At 37.9% G+C, this 18,156-nt stretch overlaps 2 protein-coding genes across 3 annotated transcripts; both read right to left on the reverse strand.

The window, feature by feature from the left end:
* Positions 1-51: 51 nt before the first annotated feature.
* LOC132257090 (protein unc-13 homolog B) lies at positions 52-13,337 on the reverse strand. Of its 2 annotated transcripts, none has more exons than XM_059753821.1 (18): positions 12,910-13,337; positions 9,849-11,191; positions 8,989-9,657; positions 8,669-8,800; positions 7,831-7,905; positions 6,763-7,103; positions 6,575-6,681; positions 6,370-6,511; positions 5,261-5,674; positions 4,580-5,189; positions 3,963-4,271; positions 2,494-3,171; positions 1,937-2,083; positions 1,668-1,878; positions 1,302-1,397; positions 1,083-1,245; positions 314-440; positions 52-259 (listed from the first exon to the last, which is right to left on the reverse strand). In XM_059753821.1, exons 1-18 carry the CDS (start codon positions 13,262-13,264, stop codon positions 95-97), a joined length of 6,084 nt encoding a protein of 2,027 aa, XP_059609804.1. In that variant the 5' UTR covers positions 13,265-13,337; the 3' UTR covers positions 52-94. The 2 variants fall into 2 exon arrangements, with proteins under 2 accessions (XP_059609804.1, XP_059609803.1); XM_059753820.1 differs by having other exon boundaries at positions 8,965-9,657.
* LOC132257095 (protein unc-13 homolog A-like) lies at positions 13,287-17,977 on the reverse strand. The gene is made up of 6 exons (XM_059753834.1): positions 17,878-17,977; positions 17,655-17,824; positions 16,054-16,425; positions 15,361-15,820; positions 14,400-15,157; positions 13,287-13,432 (listed from the first exon to the last, which is right to left on the reverse strand). Exons 1-6 carry the CDS (start codon positions 17,897-17,899, stop codon positions 13,394-13,396), a joined length of 1,821 nt encoding a protein of 606 aa, XP_059609817.1. The 5' UTR covers positions 17,900-17,977; the 3' UTR covers positions 13,287-13,393.
* Between the last annotated feature and the right edge of the window lie 179 nt (positions 17,978-18,156).

Raw genomic sequence — 18,156 nt, forward strand, 5'->3', positions numbered from 1 at the left:
GAGTAGCGGTGATATAAAATCCAACTTCTAAAAAACTACATGACAAATATATACGATAGTAAGATAGTTTATTTATATCAATCCACTTAATTATTCATTGCTGGACGAGTGGCGGCTCCTGACGAATATCTGATTTTAGTTTCACAAATTCCTTGGCAACCTCATCATTGTTCCGCTGCGATAAAATTCGTAGAATAGTCCAACCCGTTTCATCCATCTGAATACGCTTAGACAAGGTAAGCCAGCACGCGCAGGAACCCTTCATATTAATTTACATTAATTTTATTTTTAATTGCTTAGAAACCTAACTCACCTGCTCGATTATGTCCTTGAGCTGTAGCACAGCTACGCCTACGAGACGATCCTCGCGAGCAAAGCAATAGTCCTTCACGCAGATGTGTAACTCAAAGAAATCCAGCTGCTCCTCGTTTCCGATGGCACTGAGAAATTCGTAATAAAAGTTGATTATAATGGTGAAAATACAGTATTTAGTCCTGAAGCATTCTGTATTGCGGAGAATTTAAGTTTAATATGTTTGCTCGGTTAATATGAGTATTGCTAGAACGGAAAAACAAAAAATAAGTATAAAAATCAATTGTTCCTAACAATATGTCAACCATCTCCATGCGATTTTTGTGATCAAAAGCACATAATTTTTCTTTCGTAAACAACATGGAAGTCAACATTTTTTTTTACTTTCTGTACGCCATACGTTTCTTGTATTTTCCTTCTTTCTCTCATGCGTGTATGAGGCATTTGCAGGATTCTTTAAAACAACCACTCCACTAGGACGTATCTTTGTATTATTGTAAAACAATATTCTAGCACGTGATTCCCACGATAATTTTTCAAATGTTTAATTTCGGCTACTTTATTGTTTTATATCTGCTGTGGATCCTAACTCCTGTGGAACGTACTTGGAACTTGGCAAATTTGAAAGAGAGAATGGCGGTAGGTTTTGCATTTGTTATTGAATTCAATATTTATGTACTGTCTCAGAGCAATTGACTGAACTTTAATTTGCAATAGGTTTTGGTGAAGCAAGTAATATTAGTACGAAAAACTTATTTGTATTTGCTTACAAATGGAATGACTCATTGTATTTAGGTGACCAGTTGTTTGACTTTGATTTTGTCGCATGCTTTCTCTTCTTATCTTGTAAATGTGGTCCTATTAGGTTGATCTCTACGAAGGGTCGGAACATGCCCGACTGAATGGTCCACTTGAGATCATTGGCGGCAACAACTACAAAAAAAAATATTTCAGCTAAATTTATCGTCCGTATAGAAAGTGTCAAATACCTTTTGAAGTAACTTTGTGCTCTCCCGTGCCCGGATGGGTGAACAAGTCAATTTGAACGGATACTTCCCCAACACTTTCCTCTGGATTTTCGGGAGCTGCAAGAAATTAAAAGCATTATGAATAACAAACTTAAAATTTAAACATAAACGGTATCAGTGAACGCGATTTGTGTGGAACGAATAAAAGATTTGGTTGAGTATAACAGCATTTATCTCCATTAATTAAGTTGACCCCTACTCGCTCGATCAATCGAGTATTTACTTGTCTACACTGCTTTGACCCTTGGCAGGCAGGAAAATAGAGACACACTGTTGTCGAAACTCCCTTTAAGCAATAAGAAATATTGTAACATACACGATACTTACCTTCGTGAATTTGACTAGTAATAAAAGTTTTGATGAGTGTGTCTGTAGTTTGCGTATAAAGACTAAGTGCATAGCGCAAACTTTGCAATTCCGGTGATTTCTCTAAAAAGGTCTTTTTTAACCCATTTCCACCTGCGTGAAAATATTGTTTAATGGTGTCCAGAGCTACGTCGAGCACAGCGCATTGTTTTGGTGATAGATTTTTTTCAACCTAAAAAGAATTCAGTAAGATAGGGCTAGATACGTAATTTAATTAAATATTTATATACTTCTTTAGAGATATCCATCACACCGCTGAGAGCATTTTTCACATCCTGCTTACCGGCCATGTGATTCTTAAATAGGCGAGACATGTCTTCAATTTTCGCATTCGCTGCTAGATTTTTTGCATTATCTGTTAAATTCTTAAACATCATCTAGAAAAAAAATATACAATTATTATCTATAAATATATAATATTAAATGCGGGAGCTCTTCAAAAATTTATTTGAAAGGGTATATGTTGTGTTTCGAAAGGGTTCAGTGCCTGAAATGTATCAAATTGACCCCTGATAATAGATATATCTTACTATATTTAATAAAATTGATTCTTCAATTTAAATTTAGATCCAAAAAAAATCAATAAAAGAATTATGTTGACTCAAGAAGTATGTAATTTGGTTCCGGGCTTTTTTTTAGAGAGAGAATAATTTCATTCGGGAATTCGAAACAGAGGCGTTGTATTGTCATATTTAGCACATTGAAATATAAGTTCATACTATTAAAAAGCAATTAAAGCCAATATTATTCTATAATAAAATTAAAATTCCTAAAATTCTTTACTTACAGTTCTATCCGTCATGGGTGGTAAAACAATAGTTTTTTCAAGAATGCGCATGACTATCTTCCAAAGCTCTTTGAGTAATCGTTTCAGTACTGTCTTTTCGCAAGATTCTGCGTATAGTGTCAATGAGCCGTCCAACAAATCCATAAGTGGTCTAAGCACTTCATCAGCTTCCACTGCCACTGTATTCCTAGGTGCATTCTGACCAGGCGTAGCTACGGAACCTCCTCCGCGGATGGATAGTAGAAGATCTCCTAATTCCTTCACGCTTACAGTGATCCTCGGTTCTAGACTAATGGCAAATTGGCAAGCTAGATCATCGAGTGCCGTATTAAGATTTTGCTGCAAGTCTTTGAGAATGTTCGCTGCATCCTCTTCCAACTTATCTCCTCCCATAGACTCAAACATCTTTTCTAGTTGCACCCGAAGCTGCTGGATGTTGTTCATTAAAATGCACGCAATGCGCTCGTCTGCCATATGATCTGGAAACTCTACCTTTACAATGTCAGCGTACGCGATTAGAACTTTTACGATAGTCTTGGCGAAGCGTCTCATATAACGCTTCCAAATTTCTGGATCAGGACATTCTAGTTTTGATACAACGTCGAAGCATTGTGTTAGTTGTGTAAACACATCCACTACAGAGTTAGAGAAAAGAGCGTGCTCGCTGCTCTTCTGGAACTGTAAAAGGATAAATAGTTAAAAGAATAGGGATTCTTAAAGGGAACTAAACTCTAATATTTTACTACAATGTCGAATTTGTCGATAAAGAATATTTTAAATGATAACGAACTGCATTAGCTCAGATACGATAAAGCTGCGGTAATATTTAGAAAAATATCGCAATAATTTGCTCAATTGATCGTACCGTTATATTCTTAAAACGCGGAAAAGAAATCGCAATGGGTGGTTCAAATGAGAAAGAAGAGTTCCTTCTACTATATACAGTGTGCAAGGGTTGCAGTAAGAAGAGGACGGGAATCCAAAAACTACGAAAAATGCTAATTTATTGACAGCTGGTGCAAGAAAAACTGCAATATTATCGGAAAACGACTGAAAGAAATCCATTCATTCAGATGATCATTTTTTTTCTCTTAGATTATTCAAGTATAAGGGTCGAGGATGGTGTGATCTAACATAAAGTAATTCTACTCATGACAAACGTTCTCGAGTTTTCGATATCTTCATAACCGAAGGAATTATAGTGTTTTGCAAAGTGTTTATTAATCATCTAGCGAGAGTTTTAACCAAATCAATAAGACAAGGGCAATAATCACAATCAATCATTAGGGCAAGACAAGTGATTGGATAATTTTTTCAGCCACTGTCTTGCCCAGTGATGAGTGAAATAAGGAAATAGGTGTAGTTCACATCAATATAGGCAATAAATGCATGTGAATCCATGGTAAATAACCAGTATAGATTTGTGTTATATAATATAAATCAAAAAAATTGTTGTAGCTTATACTTACGCCATCCTTTTTATCTCTATTGAAGGCGCCGTGGAGATATTCCAATGATACGTCATCGTTCTCATTTAGCCATTGCATAACGAAAGGTTCGAACCAGGCGGGGTACTCGGGCACGGCACCCTTGTAGGGTGGAACCTCACGTACGTAATTAGTGTAGAGCCACTTTACTTTGAAGTGCAGATTCATATAGGCCGATGACTTACAAAGACGGTGTTGTTCGTGCTCCTCTAACGCATACTTCATGTCAACAGCAAACAAACTCCACATTGTTGCCGCCGACAATTGTCCAATGTTCAGCTCTTGCGGAAACTGCATAGCAAGTAGAAGCATAGTATAATTGGTTAAAACTTGTAACATTTTAATAAAAAGCTAGTTAAGATTAAATTTCTTGCACTCCGCTGTGTTCGAAAATTTATAATCGGTGTGATACAAACACATGACTGTACCAACGAGAGTCAAGTGCTTTGACCACTGAACCACAGCCGCCCAGAAGGGTCAGTCAAAGTTAAAGATCTATGTTAAATTATTAAAGTGTGTTAGAGTGTGTGAGTGTTAAATTATACAATTTTGAATATCTATTTCGTGTCTGTATAAATGAAAACAAATACAGCCCCTACCTGGTTAAGAACAGTACCATAGCTATTGCGATCTTCTTCGATTACGCTCACGATTAACGCAATTAACTTATGCCAAAAATCCACGCTGTCCAATTTTGGTCCGTGGTCATCTGGGTCGCGTTTTGCTTCATTAGGATCCACTTGGAACTCACGATTGTATAGTTCATAGCAGTTTTCAAAAAGAAATTGATATGTTGATCGGAGGCAAGCTTTCACGCAGTCCTTGACAACAGTACTAGCACGTGGTGGACTGCTAAGCTCTTGCACTTTCATGCGGAAGAAGGTAATACTTGTGAGTAAGTCAACAGTTGATTTGAGGTCCATAAGTTTTTCGTAGCTGGAAGCGGGGAAATTATTGCGATACATGGATAAATCGATTCGTAAGCTATTGTGCAATTGGTCCAGGAGTTTTACGAATTTCTCCTTGCCAAAATTACTAGCCGCAAATCGATCACTCGCCGATACTGCCGACGAGGCCGTCGTATGAGCGTAGTAGGCATTTATGTTGGCCAGTAGTGTACTCATGACAGCCGGTACACCCGGACATAAATATTTCGTTGAAAGACAGTGAAAGTGGGTCATCGCTTGGTAAATATTTTCAATTCCGTACCTGTAGACAAAACGAAACAAAGAACTTACTTTGCTTATCATATAAACTATATCTAACTTTATAATACTGACCTCATAGCGAACTCATCAACTATTTCTTCTGGACTCTCGTCAAAATATACCTTCCACGCATCATCACCCTTCATAGCAGGTAGCTTCACCATGCCAGTATTCTCCTCGCATAAGTAGTGAAACAGATTTTCGTGTAAGCAAGTGTACTGTACATGGTAAGGCGCCACCTTTTCTTCACCCTTAATCTCTACAGAGATATGCAAACGTATAGCACCCGAGACGGCTGACTTATCTGTGCGCTTTTCCAAATTGTACCACACATCCATCTCGCCGCTCAATGTGCGCACTTCAATTATTGTTTGGCCCAAGAAATCGTCTGATTCGCGAGTCAACTTTTGCCTGAGCTTTGACTTGAGATCATTGTCCTCATCCCACACTCGCACCTTTATACGATCTGACGAGTTGTGGCATTCACTGGGAGAAAAAAGACAGAAATGCATTACACAAAAAATCAAAACACGGAAAAAGTCATGTAATATTACTTAAAAATCGGATAAAAGGTCAAGGGCATACCGTCGAATATTTTAATTTTCATTAACTCCTAAGGGTAACCACATAGTACAGGCGAAAATTTTATCCAAAGACATTTTCTGGTTTTAAACACGTCTAATTAAATGGAGGGGGGCATAGTGATACCAGCTATTCATTATGAAATTAGCAAGATTTTGATTTTATTCAACCAAATTTATTTATTTCACCATGGATATCGCAGAATTTTTTTTTGTCTCTAAAAAGGATTTTCGCCTGCAGTGTATGGTCAATCCAAGAAAGCTTTTGAATTTCCTTCGGGGTTCGACTCCGGGCAGTGCTTGCATAGTGTTTTCGTCACTGTTTTGTCCAGGGTGAGGGAAAGAATGGTTAAAGGCGAGGTTTATCTATTGCGTATTAGTTCATATTGTTACTAGCCTTGGTATTTTTTTTTTTTTAATCTTTTTCTCGTTACAAACAGCCCACACAAAGTTGAAAGTTTCTCGCCAAGGTTAATAATGTTAAGAATCAAATAGTTAAAAGTTTATTGTCGTGAAACGATTGAAACAGATCAGAGTAACCAAACAGTAAAAGAAGAAAAATATGAGTCAAATTTCAAGATATAGAGGTTTGACACTCACAAGTGAAACTTTTCATTCCATACAGGATTCAACTCCTGAGGCATTGTGCGTGTGCGTTTTTTCACTTTGCTTACTTGGACAGTGACATAGGGATCACTGGTACCGCTTTTGTCCTTGGCAATTAAGCCTTGAGCACAAATCACTGGAAAAATTTTTTTTATCATTGTAATGATCCTATATGAAAATTTAAGTTCATTACAATCACCTGTTATTGCAATTTTGGCAGACCACTTGCTCGTACCATCCAGAACACTCTGTTTTACGGCTTTCATATGCCCAGCATGGCTTTTCTCTTCAACACTGAAAACAGCCCTAGAAAAACGACGCATAAATTCCGTCAAATTAGTAAAAAAAAAAACTTACTTTTGTAGAACATAAATACTCAATCTCTACCTTATAAGCTCGAATATTTCCGGTTTTTCGATCTCACGTTGTTTCATGCGTTCCTTCATGGCAGTTATAATGCTATTAGCTTTGTCTTCTGCGCCGTGTTTGGAACTCTTTTCAGCAGCGCGCTGGAGACAGTCGGCGTTAAGTAGATCTTTACATTTCTCGTGACATTTTACACCACATTCAGTGCATCGTACTCCTTGTCTAGCAATGCCCCATAGCAGTCCCTCGCACTCGTAACAATACGTTGGTGATGTCGCCGTCCACAGAACAAAGTTATGCGGCGTTGTTGACGATATGGGGTAAATCAACGCCTGCAGGGACTTTTTATACACATGCATTTTCTGAAAATGTAGCACAGCGTTAAAAAATGAAACTAATAATAGATAGCGTAGTAATATTGCTTTTTATAAAACATATCTAGTGCTGCCTAAGTCACACTTGAAATCATTAATTTTTCACACTTAAATGAAATATACCTCCAACCACTGATTTCCGAAAAATTTGTAAGCTGATGTCAAAAAATTCACCGCCCAATGTATGAGTATAAAACAGTCCAAGAGGCGAGAAAATGGAATCTTGATAACTCAAGAGAGATTTTATTCAAATGGGGCCCTCACTCAAAGAAGTCTCGTGCCACATTTTGTAAAAGATTAGAGGTATTGTAATTTTCGTAAGTAAGAAAATGCCTCTCTGCAAATCTTGAAAGCATCCAAGATTTGCAGTCTCTGATTGATCCAAGAGAGAAAAGAAAACTTACTAAGCTTAAAATAATTTTTTCCAAGCATGACGTTTCGGTGTATATTTTCCTCCTTCCTCAGATGTATGGGCTTTTTAGGCAAAAGCTGGTCAGAAAATACAATTCACTGCATAGTATGTTAAAGTGGGCGAGTTAGGTGGTGAATTGTATTTTCTGACCAGCTTTTGCCCAAAAAACCTATACACCTGAGGAAGGAGAAAAATATACTCCGAAACGTCGTGCTTGAAAAAAAAGACTTTAAACTAATTGGCCATTTTCCGTACATCGTCGAACACCAATTCTTGGCCGAAAAATAATCACAGAAAACTTACCAACTCTTCGTCATTAAGTGTTGCTCGTGGAACTGCTGATGTAAGTCCGGCGTTCCTCTTCGTAGCAGCCATTGTCTTAGCGTGAAATAAGAGGTTTTACAAATCATAAGCACTTAGATCTCATGTATGTTGAATAATATGGCAATGTGATAAACTGTCTAGAAAGCATCTAAAAAAGTGTTATGCTCAAAAATTTAACTGCGTGTCTTGTAGTTTATGATCAAAAGCGAAATTGTAAAGGCGGATACCTTGAGAACCTGAACGTCCATTTTGGGAGAAGGCCCAAAAAAGAAATTTTATTAGGGGAAGCTTATGAAAAACCGATACTAGACAATACATCAATTTTCTGGTAGAAATGTGATTTTAGGGACAATTTCATCATAAGTCCATTACTCGAATTTACTCTTTAAAGTCATAACTACATTTCAATATATTGACTTCTGTTTTCAGCAAAGGTTAAAAATCGAGGAGGTGTGAAAACTTTTGCAAAATTTTAGCTCACGTGACACATTTTAAACGAACACACAATGTTATCTGTCACTTAAAAATAAAATTTGCTCGCCGGGTTATAATTTTTTTTTCACTCTTCTTTTTTTATTTTCATGGGCTAGCTTGAGATGTCATTTTATTATTATTATTATTTTGAAAACTATCACACTAAAGTCATAAAATCAAATACGAAAAATAAAAAAAAATTGTAAAATTAGATTTTTGCTCTTAGCTATTGTTACTTTAATTTAACCGTCAATTCTTTTCATTAGGCTAGTCAAGAAATTGATATATTGTCATTGAGTTTCCAAAGTTAAAATTCCCGTGAAATATAGAAACGGAAATTTACCAGTTCTGACACCAGAGGAATGGATTTCCGTCGTGGACGGATGTCTGGCATGCTGTCAATGTTGCTATAGAAAGGGTTATCGCCTGGATGACCATTTCCACGACCCACTCCATCACAAGTTCCGCTTCCATTCTGGAAATAATTAATTAGACTCTTAATTTTTATTGAAACACTTTGAATTCCAATTTTGACTTATGGCGAAGATAGTGATACTATACAAATATCACTTTTGCTCGCTTTAACACGTAAACATTTCAAAACTTTATTCCATATTTCTTTATTTACTAGTAAACTACCTCAGGTGCAGTGAGAGTTCTTACTTTCTCCTTATCCTTGGTGGCCCCCTCCTCACGCATCTTTTCTTGATTGTTTTTTTCCTCGATTTTCTTTTCCTTCAAAGTTTTTAACAGACGCCATTTACTGCTACCCAGTGACGCGGCTGGCGTATCTTCAACCGGTATTTCAGGTTGTTCCATGATATCTGATTCCATGAGTTCGGGTAGCGGAGATTTGGATGGCTCCGGTTCTGGTGTACGTTTGTCTTCATCTTCTGATTTAGTGGCAGAGTCCGGACCAGAGGTTTCACCTGAACTCTCGCTTGAGAACTCTGGTACCGGTGATGATAATTCTATGTCACTTTCAAGTGGAGCATCTTCGTATGGCTCTTCGTATGGTTCTACTGTAGATGTAAGCTCGGATAGCACAGCATTCATTGCACAACGCACGTGGTCAGGTGGTTCCAATAACGGCTCCAATACAGGCTCTGTTAGTTTCTGTTGTTCTGCTTGTGTTGTATGGGTACGTTTCTCCATTTCCTCCAGCATTCGTAACTCATAGCAAAAGTATTCATCGTCTGTATCTATACTGTCCTCAGTACTTTGCCTACGTGAGGACATAGTTCGCCAAGAAAGTTGACTTCGATTGTCTTCATCGCCAGGAACTTCCAAGCTGGCTACTTTTGGTGGCGGTGATGATAATGTTTCGCTCACCTAAGATATAGGATCCACAGTAAACTTTACTTTGATATACTATACCAAATGGAATAATTGCGGTCAATTTAAAGCAATTTCTTTTCTGACTTTAAAAAAATAGAAGTATTGGGAGTGTTAGGGTTTTATAGTAACAGAACTTGTTTCAAATTGATCGAAATCATTCTTGCATGACCTATACCCTAACTTACCTCGCAAAGCGTATCTGCCTCACTTTCATCTGTTACAGTTTTTTGTCTCAAGCGTCCAATTTTCCGGCTCACAGCAAATTCCATACTTGTGCTCGTGAAGATAAACTTGTCTTGACTTTCACTTTTAGAGGATACACCCGAATCGCGAACAGCCTCGCTGCCACTGTCATCAGATGCCATCGCTTCAGTATCAGATGGCGGTAGCGAGAAACTGTGACGCCGATATATCTTGGCCCGGGCCATTATGTTGGACATTGTAGCAGCGAGACTACGCTTTTTCTTCTTTGATGTGACCTTTTCGGGTTCGTCCACGCCTGCTGGTAAACTGTGTGAGCGGTGACGGCGCGTAATGCGCCGAATTTTAATTTCGGGCAATAGCTGAGTTAAGCGCGACATATACTTAGGTCGCGGGGGTTCTGACCATGTCTTTGCTTCGGGATAATATACAAGTCTTTCCAGAAGTCGCTGATGGTCGTACCGTGGTTCTTGTATTACGTCCGGATAAGGCGATCGAAATATGCTTTTCTGCTCGAATGTAGAAGAAATAGGCCGGCTAGGCACAACCTCTCGATACGGTGATGTAGGTGAGCGCGTGCTGATGCCGGATGAGGAGTCAGCATACTCGTCTGCCGCTGGCGCCGGTGGTGGTGGGCTTTCGTCACCCGGCGGCGCCTCAAGCACCAGCGCCATATCGCTGCATGGGTTTTGGAGATGCAATAGAAACATCATACTATTGTGACGCTCGAGGCTCTTACGCAATGACTGAATGTACTCGTCGCCACTATAGCTATCATGCACCTGGTTGCTATTGATATCAATTTTGTCCAGCCTACCGTCTGCCGGCACCGTCCCCGGCTGGCCGAGGGATGTGCCCTGGGCAAAAAACTGCCCACCCAGTAAACGTTTTAGTGTACCAATATTTCTACGCAAACGCTCCACCACGCAGCCTGTTCCCAAGGGATTCAATAGTAGAAAGAGCAAATTCCCATCCATATTGACACGTTCGAAAAAAGCCATCTCTTGTCCAATTAAGGCTTCTAGTTCTCCCCGTTGCTCTTCTGTGACGGCTGCAATCTCTTCAACTTTCAATAATTCCTCAAGAATTGAATTCACTGTACGTTCACCCGCCTTGTCAGCTACCACAAGTTTGCTCAACATCTCCATTTCGCTCTTATGTGCTTTTGAACGCTTTCTGCGCTCCCGGCGAGCTAACCAAGTTTGTTCCAAATCCTCGCCATCTTCGTAAATCATCCCTAGTGGGGCTGCATCCTTAAAAGCGGGCTCAGCTGCTAACGCTTCTTTTTGGAGGTCCTCAAGTAATACATCAAATTCTTTAGTGTCCACTGAAATATCAGAAAGAGATAATGTAATAGAAACAAGAGGAATTTCATCTTCAGCACTGGATAAATATAAAATTATTTGTAATATATAATCATATCATAAAGAGATTGACTGAATACAATACATTAAGAAACTTTTAAAACCTTGTTTAAATTCTATTGTAAAAGTTTTGAAAAGACTGATATTATGCAAGATATAGACGTCGGTTTCATTATTTAGATCAAACATTATAATTTAGAAACAACTAACGGCCAAATGGCTATGAACAGAAAATCTGAGAGAAACAAGAAAGCTATGACATGAAATACAAATACAATATCCATACTGAAAATTATATGAGTGAAATCGTTTGTCCGGCACATTAAAAGTCAATAGTTCAAATTCGAATAGAATGCAGATAAAAAAATCTTTTTGTTGCATTCTACACGCTATTGCATTAGGAAGTGCAAGATTAGTAAGTAAATATTTATATAACATTAAAAAAAACTGAATAAACTAATTTCAGCTGCTCTGTTATTTTTTTTGTATCTCATATCCCATCTGAGTAATAACTTTTATTCTTTTTATTGGGTTTTGTTTGTTTTTTATTTTCTTCACTTCGGTTTCACTAGAGTTTACAGCTTTTTGTCCCTTTCACACATTTTGTCTATTTTTATCTTTCCAGATGTTTGGAAGTTGTTGCTTGTTACACCTATTCCCGAGATAACTGTATTGCATTTGTCTGTAGCCCAATTTTTACACTTTTATAAAATTTCTTTTCTAGACAACCCCCTTATTGTAGTAGACCAACTATTTATTCAGGACAATTAACGCATTCCAAGATCAATCGAAACAGCACTTTGTACATTGTGCCAAACGCGCGATTATTTTATACGTGGTTATTGGTTGCACTTAAACATATTACATAATTGTAATTAAGCCAGTCACCTTCCTTATGTATACCGACTATAATAATCTACTACTCTAAAATCATGTGGATGAATCTGTGAATTCAATCTTAAAGCTTGGTCCCTTCATTTTTCATCAATACTTATATAACCAACTTATACAACCCGTGAAAGAGCTTTTCCACCGTATTGCTCTCGAGGTTAGTCATCAATACTTAGATATCGGTGGACGCAATTCTACGCTCACAAAAGTTTTATAGTTATGAGCGATTAATAAATATATTCAATTTAAATACTGTAGGGACATTAACGCCGTCAGGAACTCTGTGCTTTAAAGATATATATGCTGAAGTGCTCCTCCCATATTTATAAATTCTACATTGTAGCATATTCTGGGAATCATCCTGACTTATGCAGTTGGGCTCTAAAGATAATCTACAAAATTGACATTAGAAACTCATGTGTATTGCGATTCTTCATTGTCTGATATTAACAATAAATATTTTTTTGAAATTCCAATTGTTCTCGTCCTAAGAAAAGTTGAAACCAATCAGAAGCATCTTATTCACTTGAATACTTAAAGCTCGACATTGTACTGAAAAATATTGGTTGGCAAATCTCTAAACACATTGCTTTACACATATTAAAATAAATATAAATGTTTTTAGTATGTTTTAATAAAACAAAGTAATTTTATTTGTGTATTGCATAGAATGTCTACGGAAAAGATTTTATGGCATATTGTAGAAATTTTAGTCTCAATGAACTAAATAAAAGCATAGGATATGTTCTTTTTGTGAATATCGTCCAAGGATTTGTTTTCATAAACTCACCATTGTCCGTCTTAACCATCTCGGCAGCCTTATGAAGTGCCATGAGATTTCCCACAACTGTCTGCTGCTCCACCGTAAGTGTTTCAAGTTTTTGTAAACGCTGCCACATTTTGCCGTACTCGCCAGACAACAGGTCTAGTGCTCGCCATGCAAACTTGAGCTCCGTTTCCAACAAACTTATGCGCGTTCCAATCTTTTCCATGTAGTCCGCGATTATATAGTCGGCGTGTTGAGCCGAATATACGTCTTCTGGCTCCTCGATGGCCAGCTCGTGGAGCCCGCGAAGCGCTACTAATGCGTCTAGCATGTCTCCCGGGCTGTCGTCCAGGTGGACGGGGTCGTGCAGCAACGACATCAGCGAAGATGGCGATTACACAGAATAACCCGGGAGTGCAACACCCTCGCGCCACGCCAGCGCATGCCGTGACAGCAGCGCCAGCGCATGCGTTCAAACCGCACTCCTTCGATTGCGCGAATTTCACTGTCATATCACTAGTGACAAAATAACTGCCAACAACCACGGCTGACATCACGCGACAAAAATGACATTAATTTTGTACATTCTAACAATATGAGAGACTCTCCAGAATATACCAATCAAATTAAAAATATTGTAAAATATAATTTTATTTTCAAAATTTCAAATTGATTGAAGTTACTTGTAACCAAAAAGAGAAAGAGAACATTAATAAAATTTGTAATAAACAATAGAAAGGGAAATAACCAGTTGAACTATAAATTTCTACATTTCAATTGGTGAATCGAAAACTATAAAAAATTTATGTTTCATCATTTACGTCTTATGTATTTAAAATAATTTTTATCTGTTCTGCTACTAAAAAAAATTTGAGATTGGTTTTCTTATGGTTAAACAGTATTTTTAAATCTTAATTACCCTAAAAACACGAATATAGAAAAGGTATTCGTTATAGCGTAAATTAATAAAAATAATTGACTTTTCTTACTTTACGTCGCAAATATTTTTCTAAGATAATTATCCCAAATTGCAATCTCCCGCATAAAACGCATTTTTGACAAACATTCAAGATATTTTTACCTAGAATAATATTTGTAATTTTTCTTCAATTCTGGCAATGATGGCAAACGACGTGTCATAAAGGTTTTACGACACGACACGTCGCAGCGACGTGTCGTGTCGTCGTGCCAACACTGGTAAGAAAACCTAATACAATAAGACATTTTTTTTAAACTCGTTTTGATAAAATGTACTCGACGATGATTGAAGATCAACTCTGAAAGTTTGTTTATTATCTTTTTTTTATTTTGATTAAAAATCTCATTAAAAAATTGTAACATATATTACCAAACGCATAATTTTTACGTTATTAAAACACCTATATTATTATTTAAGATGAGAAAAAAGAAATGAGACTTCACATAAACGAGCGAAAGTAACACAGGAATAAAGGAGAGTCTCTCTCAATGAACTGTTTTTCAGATGTCTGTAAGATTTTTAAATATCTACTTACATTGAACTGCATTACAATTTTGTTATAGGCCCAGTGCCATCGCTGTTTCGCAGTTACACCCGATTTGCGTACCATCAAACCTCCTTGAAGGACGGTGGTGATTTCCTCTGTGTCAGTGCGGTGAAGCTTTTTGGTCTTATCAAGACGAGGTGACTGCTGGATTGTAATATCCTCTTGAATGGCCTTCATACGTTCCTGTAGAGACACCTCCTTGAAACTGTTTCCACGACTGAAGACTTTCTCTGGTTCCGGCTCTATTTCTTCGAAAGACTCTTGCACGCTTAGATGTGTTTTACGTCTCATGGAGGTGGAATCACTTTTGGGAGACGCTGCCAGTATAGCTTCAATCTCGGACTCCACTTCCTCTGGTTCCCCTACTTCCTCTTCGTCTACCTCGTCCACCTCGTCCACTTCCTCCTCCTCTTCTTCCTCCTCCTCTTCTTCTTCAGCTTCTTCACGGATCTCATAAATAGCTGGAACGGCAGAAGCTTCTTCCCGCTCTAAGTACCGAAATTCATCTTCTTCATTGAAGAAATCTTCAACAGGTATACGATATGGAGCTGTACGGTATTGAATATGTGGCTCTAGCCGAGATCCTTCTAAGATAATTTTTTCCATTTGTTCTTCCCCCGCCTCATTCTCACTCATGTTCTTTTCCTGATTCTCCTCTTCTCCTTCAAACTCTTCTTCTTCCTCAATCTTATCTTCCTCCTGTTCTTCGTCTTCTAACTCTTCCATTTCTAAATCATCTTCGTACACTAAAACAAGAATCGGACAAATAGTAAATTTAATTGGTTAAACTGCCTGTACGGTTTTAGATTTAATATAACAGTGCAGTGATCAATGATCTAAATTTTCACGTTAAAAACTAAAAGGGTCAAAGTAATTCGTAAGTCAATTTTATAGTGGAAATAGGTAGGGAATGATGTTCTGTAGTTAAAATATATAAAATCCAAACTACCTTCTAATTGCCTGTCATATAAGACGTGAAGATCAGGTGATTGCAATGGTGACTGATGAAAAATGGGCTCAGGGCCAGGGTCACGGAGCCTAGGCACTGGTAAGATTTTCGGCAATCGCCGAGGCTCCTCCCACGCGCTAATTACGGACGGCACGCAATACTTATCAGACTCGGGCGGGCGTGTGAAGTGCGCTATATTGGGCATGCGACGTTTGAGTGGCGGTTGAATTGGCAACAATCGTGCCGTTTTGATCACTGGTAACCGCCGCGGTGTTTCAGGAAGGCGCTTGTGTGGCGTGTAATGCAAAACGCCATCATCTAACTCATCGTACAGGGTTTCCTGGCGCTCGAGACTTTGTTTTCGCACTAATGGTCGACTATTATAGAACAGTGGTTCCGGATAGTCCGATGTAGGAGATAACACGTGTTGATGGTCTTCTAATGAGTTATCTCGACTAACCTGAAAAGAAAAGATAAAAAGGTAATACGAAAAAATGGATAGTTATACATGAGCACTAACAATTATTATTCCAGGGCAACAATTAATTTTTTTTTTTTAAATTTGTTACCAAACTGAATCAGACAGTAATTATGTATGAATAGTTTATTTAGAAGTGAGTTTAAAGATTGCCTTTGGAATTTAATCATAAAACCTAAAAAATATAGTTTTAGAAATGATGGATCAATGCATACCTCGAGACTACGTTGTGGTGTATCAACATTCCTGTACTGACTAGCTGATGAATTGGCCTCACCTAATGGGTAATTGAAATCACTAGTATAGTCGCTGTCTTCGCTGTACTGCGACTCGAGGTAGGAGTGATGTTCGCTTTCTCCAACTCCATTAAAGAGCTCCAGTTTACGAGTTACATCCACGTACAATGTTTCCATGCGACAATCCAGTGCTATCATGTGATCTGTGGCTGTTCGTGTACCCGCTACCTTTCCGTCCATCAAAACTAATTCCGTATCTAGAAAATACCATTGCCCGCCCTCCGGTATTTCGTCTAGTGTGATATACTGGTAACCTAGAGCTCTGTCCCAAATCATACCCTTGCACCAAACCTGCAAAAAATAACAAATAATAATCTTTTTGTCAATAACAAAGTACAAGTAAAAGGATAGCCACGAAAATACTGATATTCACGCTAAATATAAAGAACACTTTATACTAGAAAGCGCTGGGCATGAATTTCTTGAAACAATCTAGTCAGTCTGGCTAATTCACATCAGTTTTATCAGAAAACTTATTGGTCAGTAACTTTTTAAAGATCGACATGAATTATCTCAACTCGATTAAATACGTATGCGCGTATTCCACACTTACAAAGTGCATTAAACCTATTAAAAGGAAGTAAATATGTCTTTGGAATTGTTTTTCGCATCTGTCCCAATATAAAAGACAACAATATCAGTCTGATATCACTTGCAAATAGGCGATATCGTCTACACAAATTATTTCTAAGGCTAAGCTTCGCTAGACACTGAATTCGACTGGTTAATTTGAATAACCTTGCTTCCGAGTGGAAACAAACAGATGATATGTGGAGATGAACGTGACAGAAACAAAGAAAAATACAAAAGGCCAAAGCTATACTGTCTTAGAGAAACCAAAAACATGGACTACGGGAACTTTTGGTTCCCAGAGCTGAGAATGATACTTTCTATCGCACACCTTTTGTGAAGGGCATATGCTTGTACCAGTCTTTTCCGCATGATTAGAGTGGTACCGTTGGAGACATTAGAAAATTTGCTTAGGCTGACAAACTAATCTCTGAGACATTACTTTGAACGCTAACTGGGCAAATTTGTAAGAGGAGATGACCTATAATTTTTTGCTCTGAATTAGTATACTGAATTCATCATCTGTCTCGAAGTTCATTCCCATGTCTCCTTCTTTTATTTCTTTTTCACTGTTCTTAAGATACGCACTTTTATTAGTTATTGGCCAGGTTTCCTTGCTTTAGATTAATTTAGTCTCAAAATTGTTTATGTAATGGGAAATTTATGTTTGAAATTATAGTAAATTGGAAAACTAAGGCTGGGAGGGTAAAGTGTCTTTAGGTCAGTGAAGGCGAAATATTATGGAAGTTTAGATTTTTTTATTTCACTTTAAATTTTAAACTAATAGGGCTTGAACCTACAACTACGTTAATTCTAGATTAACCACTCGTGCACACAAGCTTTTCCATCGTTCAGATTATAATTAAGTAGGGGATATCCAACAGATCACAAATTTGTTTACTACTGTTATGAGAATCGAGAAAGGAAATACAATGTTCAAGTACAGTCACCTCTATAAGCAGTCCACAGGCGCCATCACTAGTTTCAAAGAGAAAGTCCTGTTCCCAGCACGGTTCGCTGCCCTTTACAGTTACCGTAGTCGATTTTACGTTTTGCAGTTTGAGTGTGACGTACGTTTTGAACTGCTCCGCTTGGGCGCCGCAGAATTTGGCTTTTTTCACTGTAATACATGAGATAGTTAACAGAGTCGCGGTAAAAGCATCAGGGTCTAACCTGTCACGTTGAGTAGAGACATTGCGCTGCCCGGATGCCCACGGCGCCCCAATCACTGTCATTGGTTTGTACCCTCACGCTGCATCTCGCTGTCAGGTTTGACGTCTTTACAGCGACTATGCGCAATGTACACTATCAGATGATGCGCGCCAAATTTCAGAACGTAAAGAAAAATCATTTTCCTGTCTGTAGAATTTGCAACGTATTTTGAATTAAATTTCAGAACTTTGGAATAAACTTATCTACATATAATTTCTCAATCAAACATTTTAATCACTG

This window comes from Phlebotomus argentipes, unplaced genomic scaffold (genome assembly GCF_947086385.1).
Source record: "Phlebotomus argentipes unplaced genomic scaffold, Phlebotomus argentipes genome assembly contig_75, whole genome shotgun sequence".
NCBI classification, from domain to species: domain Eukaryota; kingdom Metazoa; phylum Arthropoda; class Insecta; order Diptera; family Psychodidae; genus Phlebotomus; species Phlebotomus argentipes.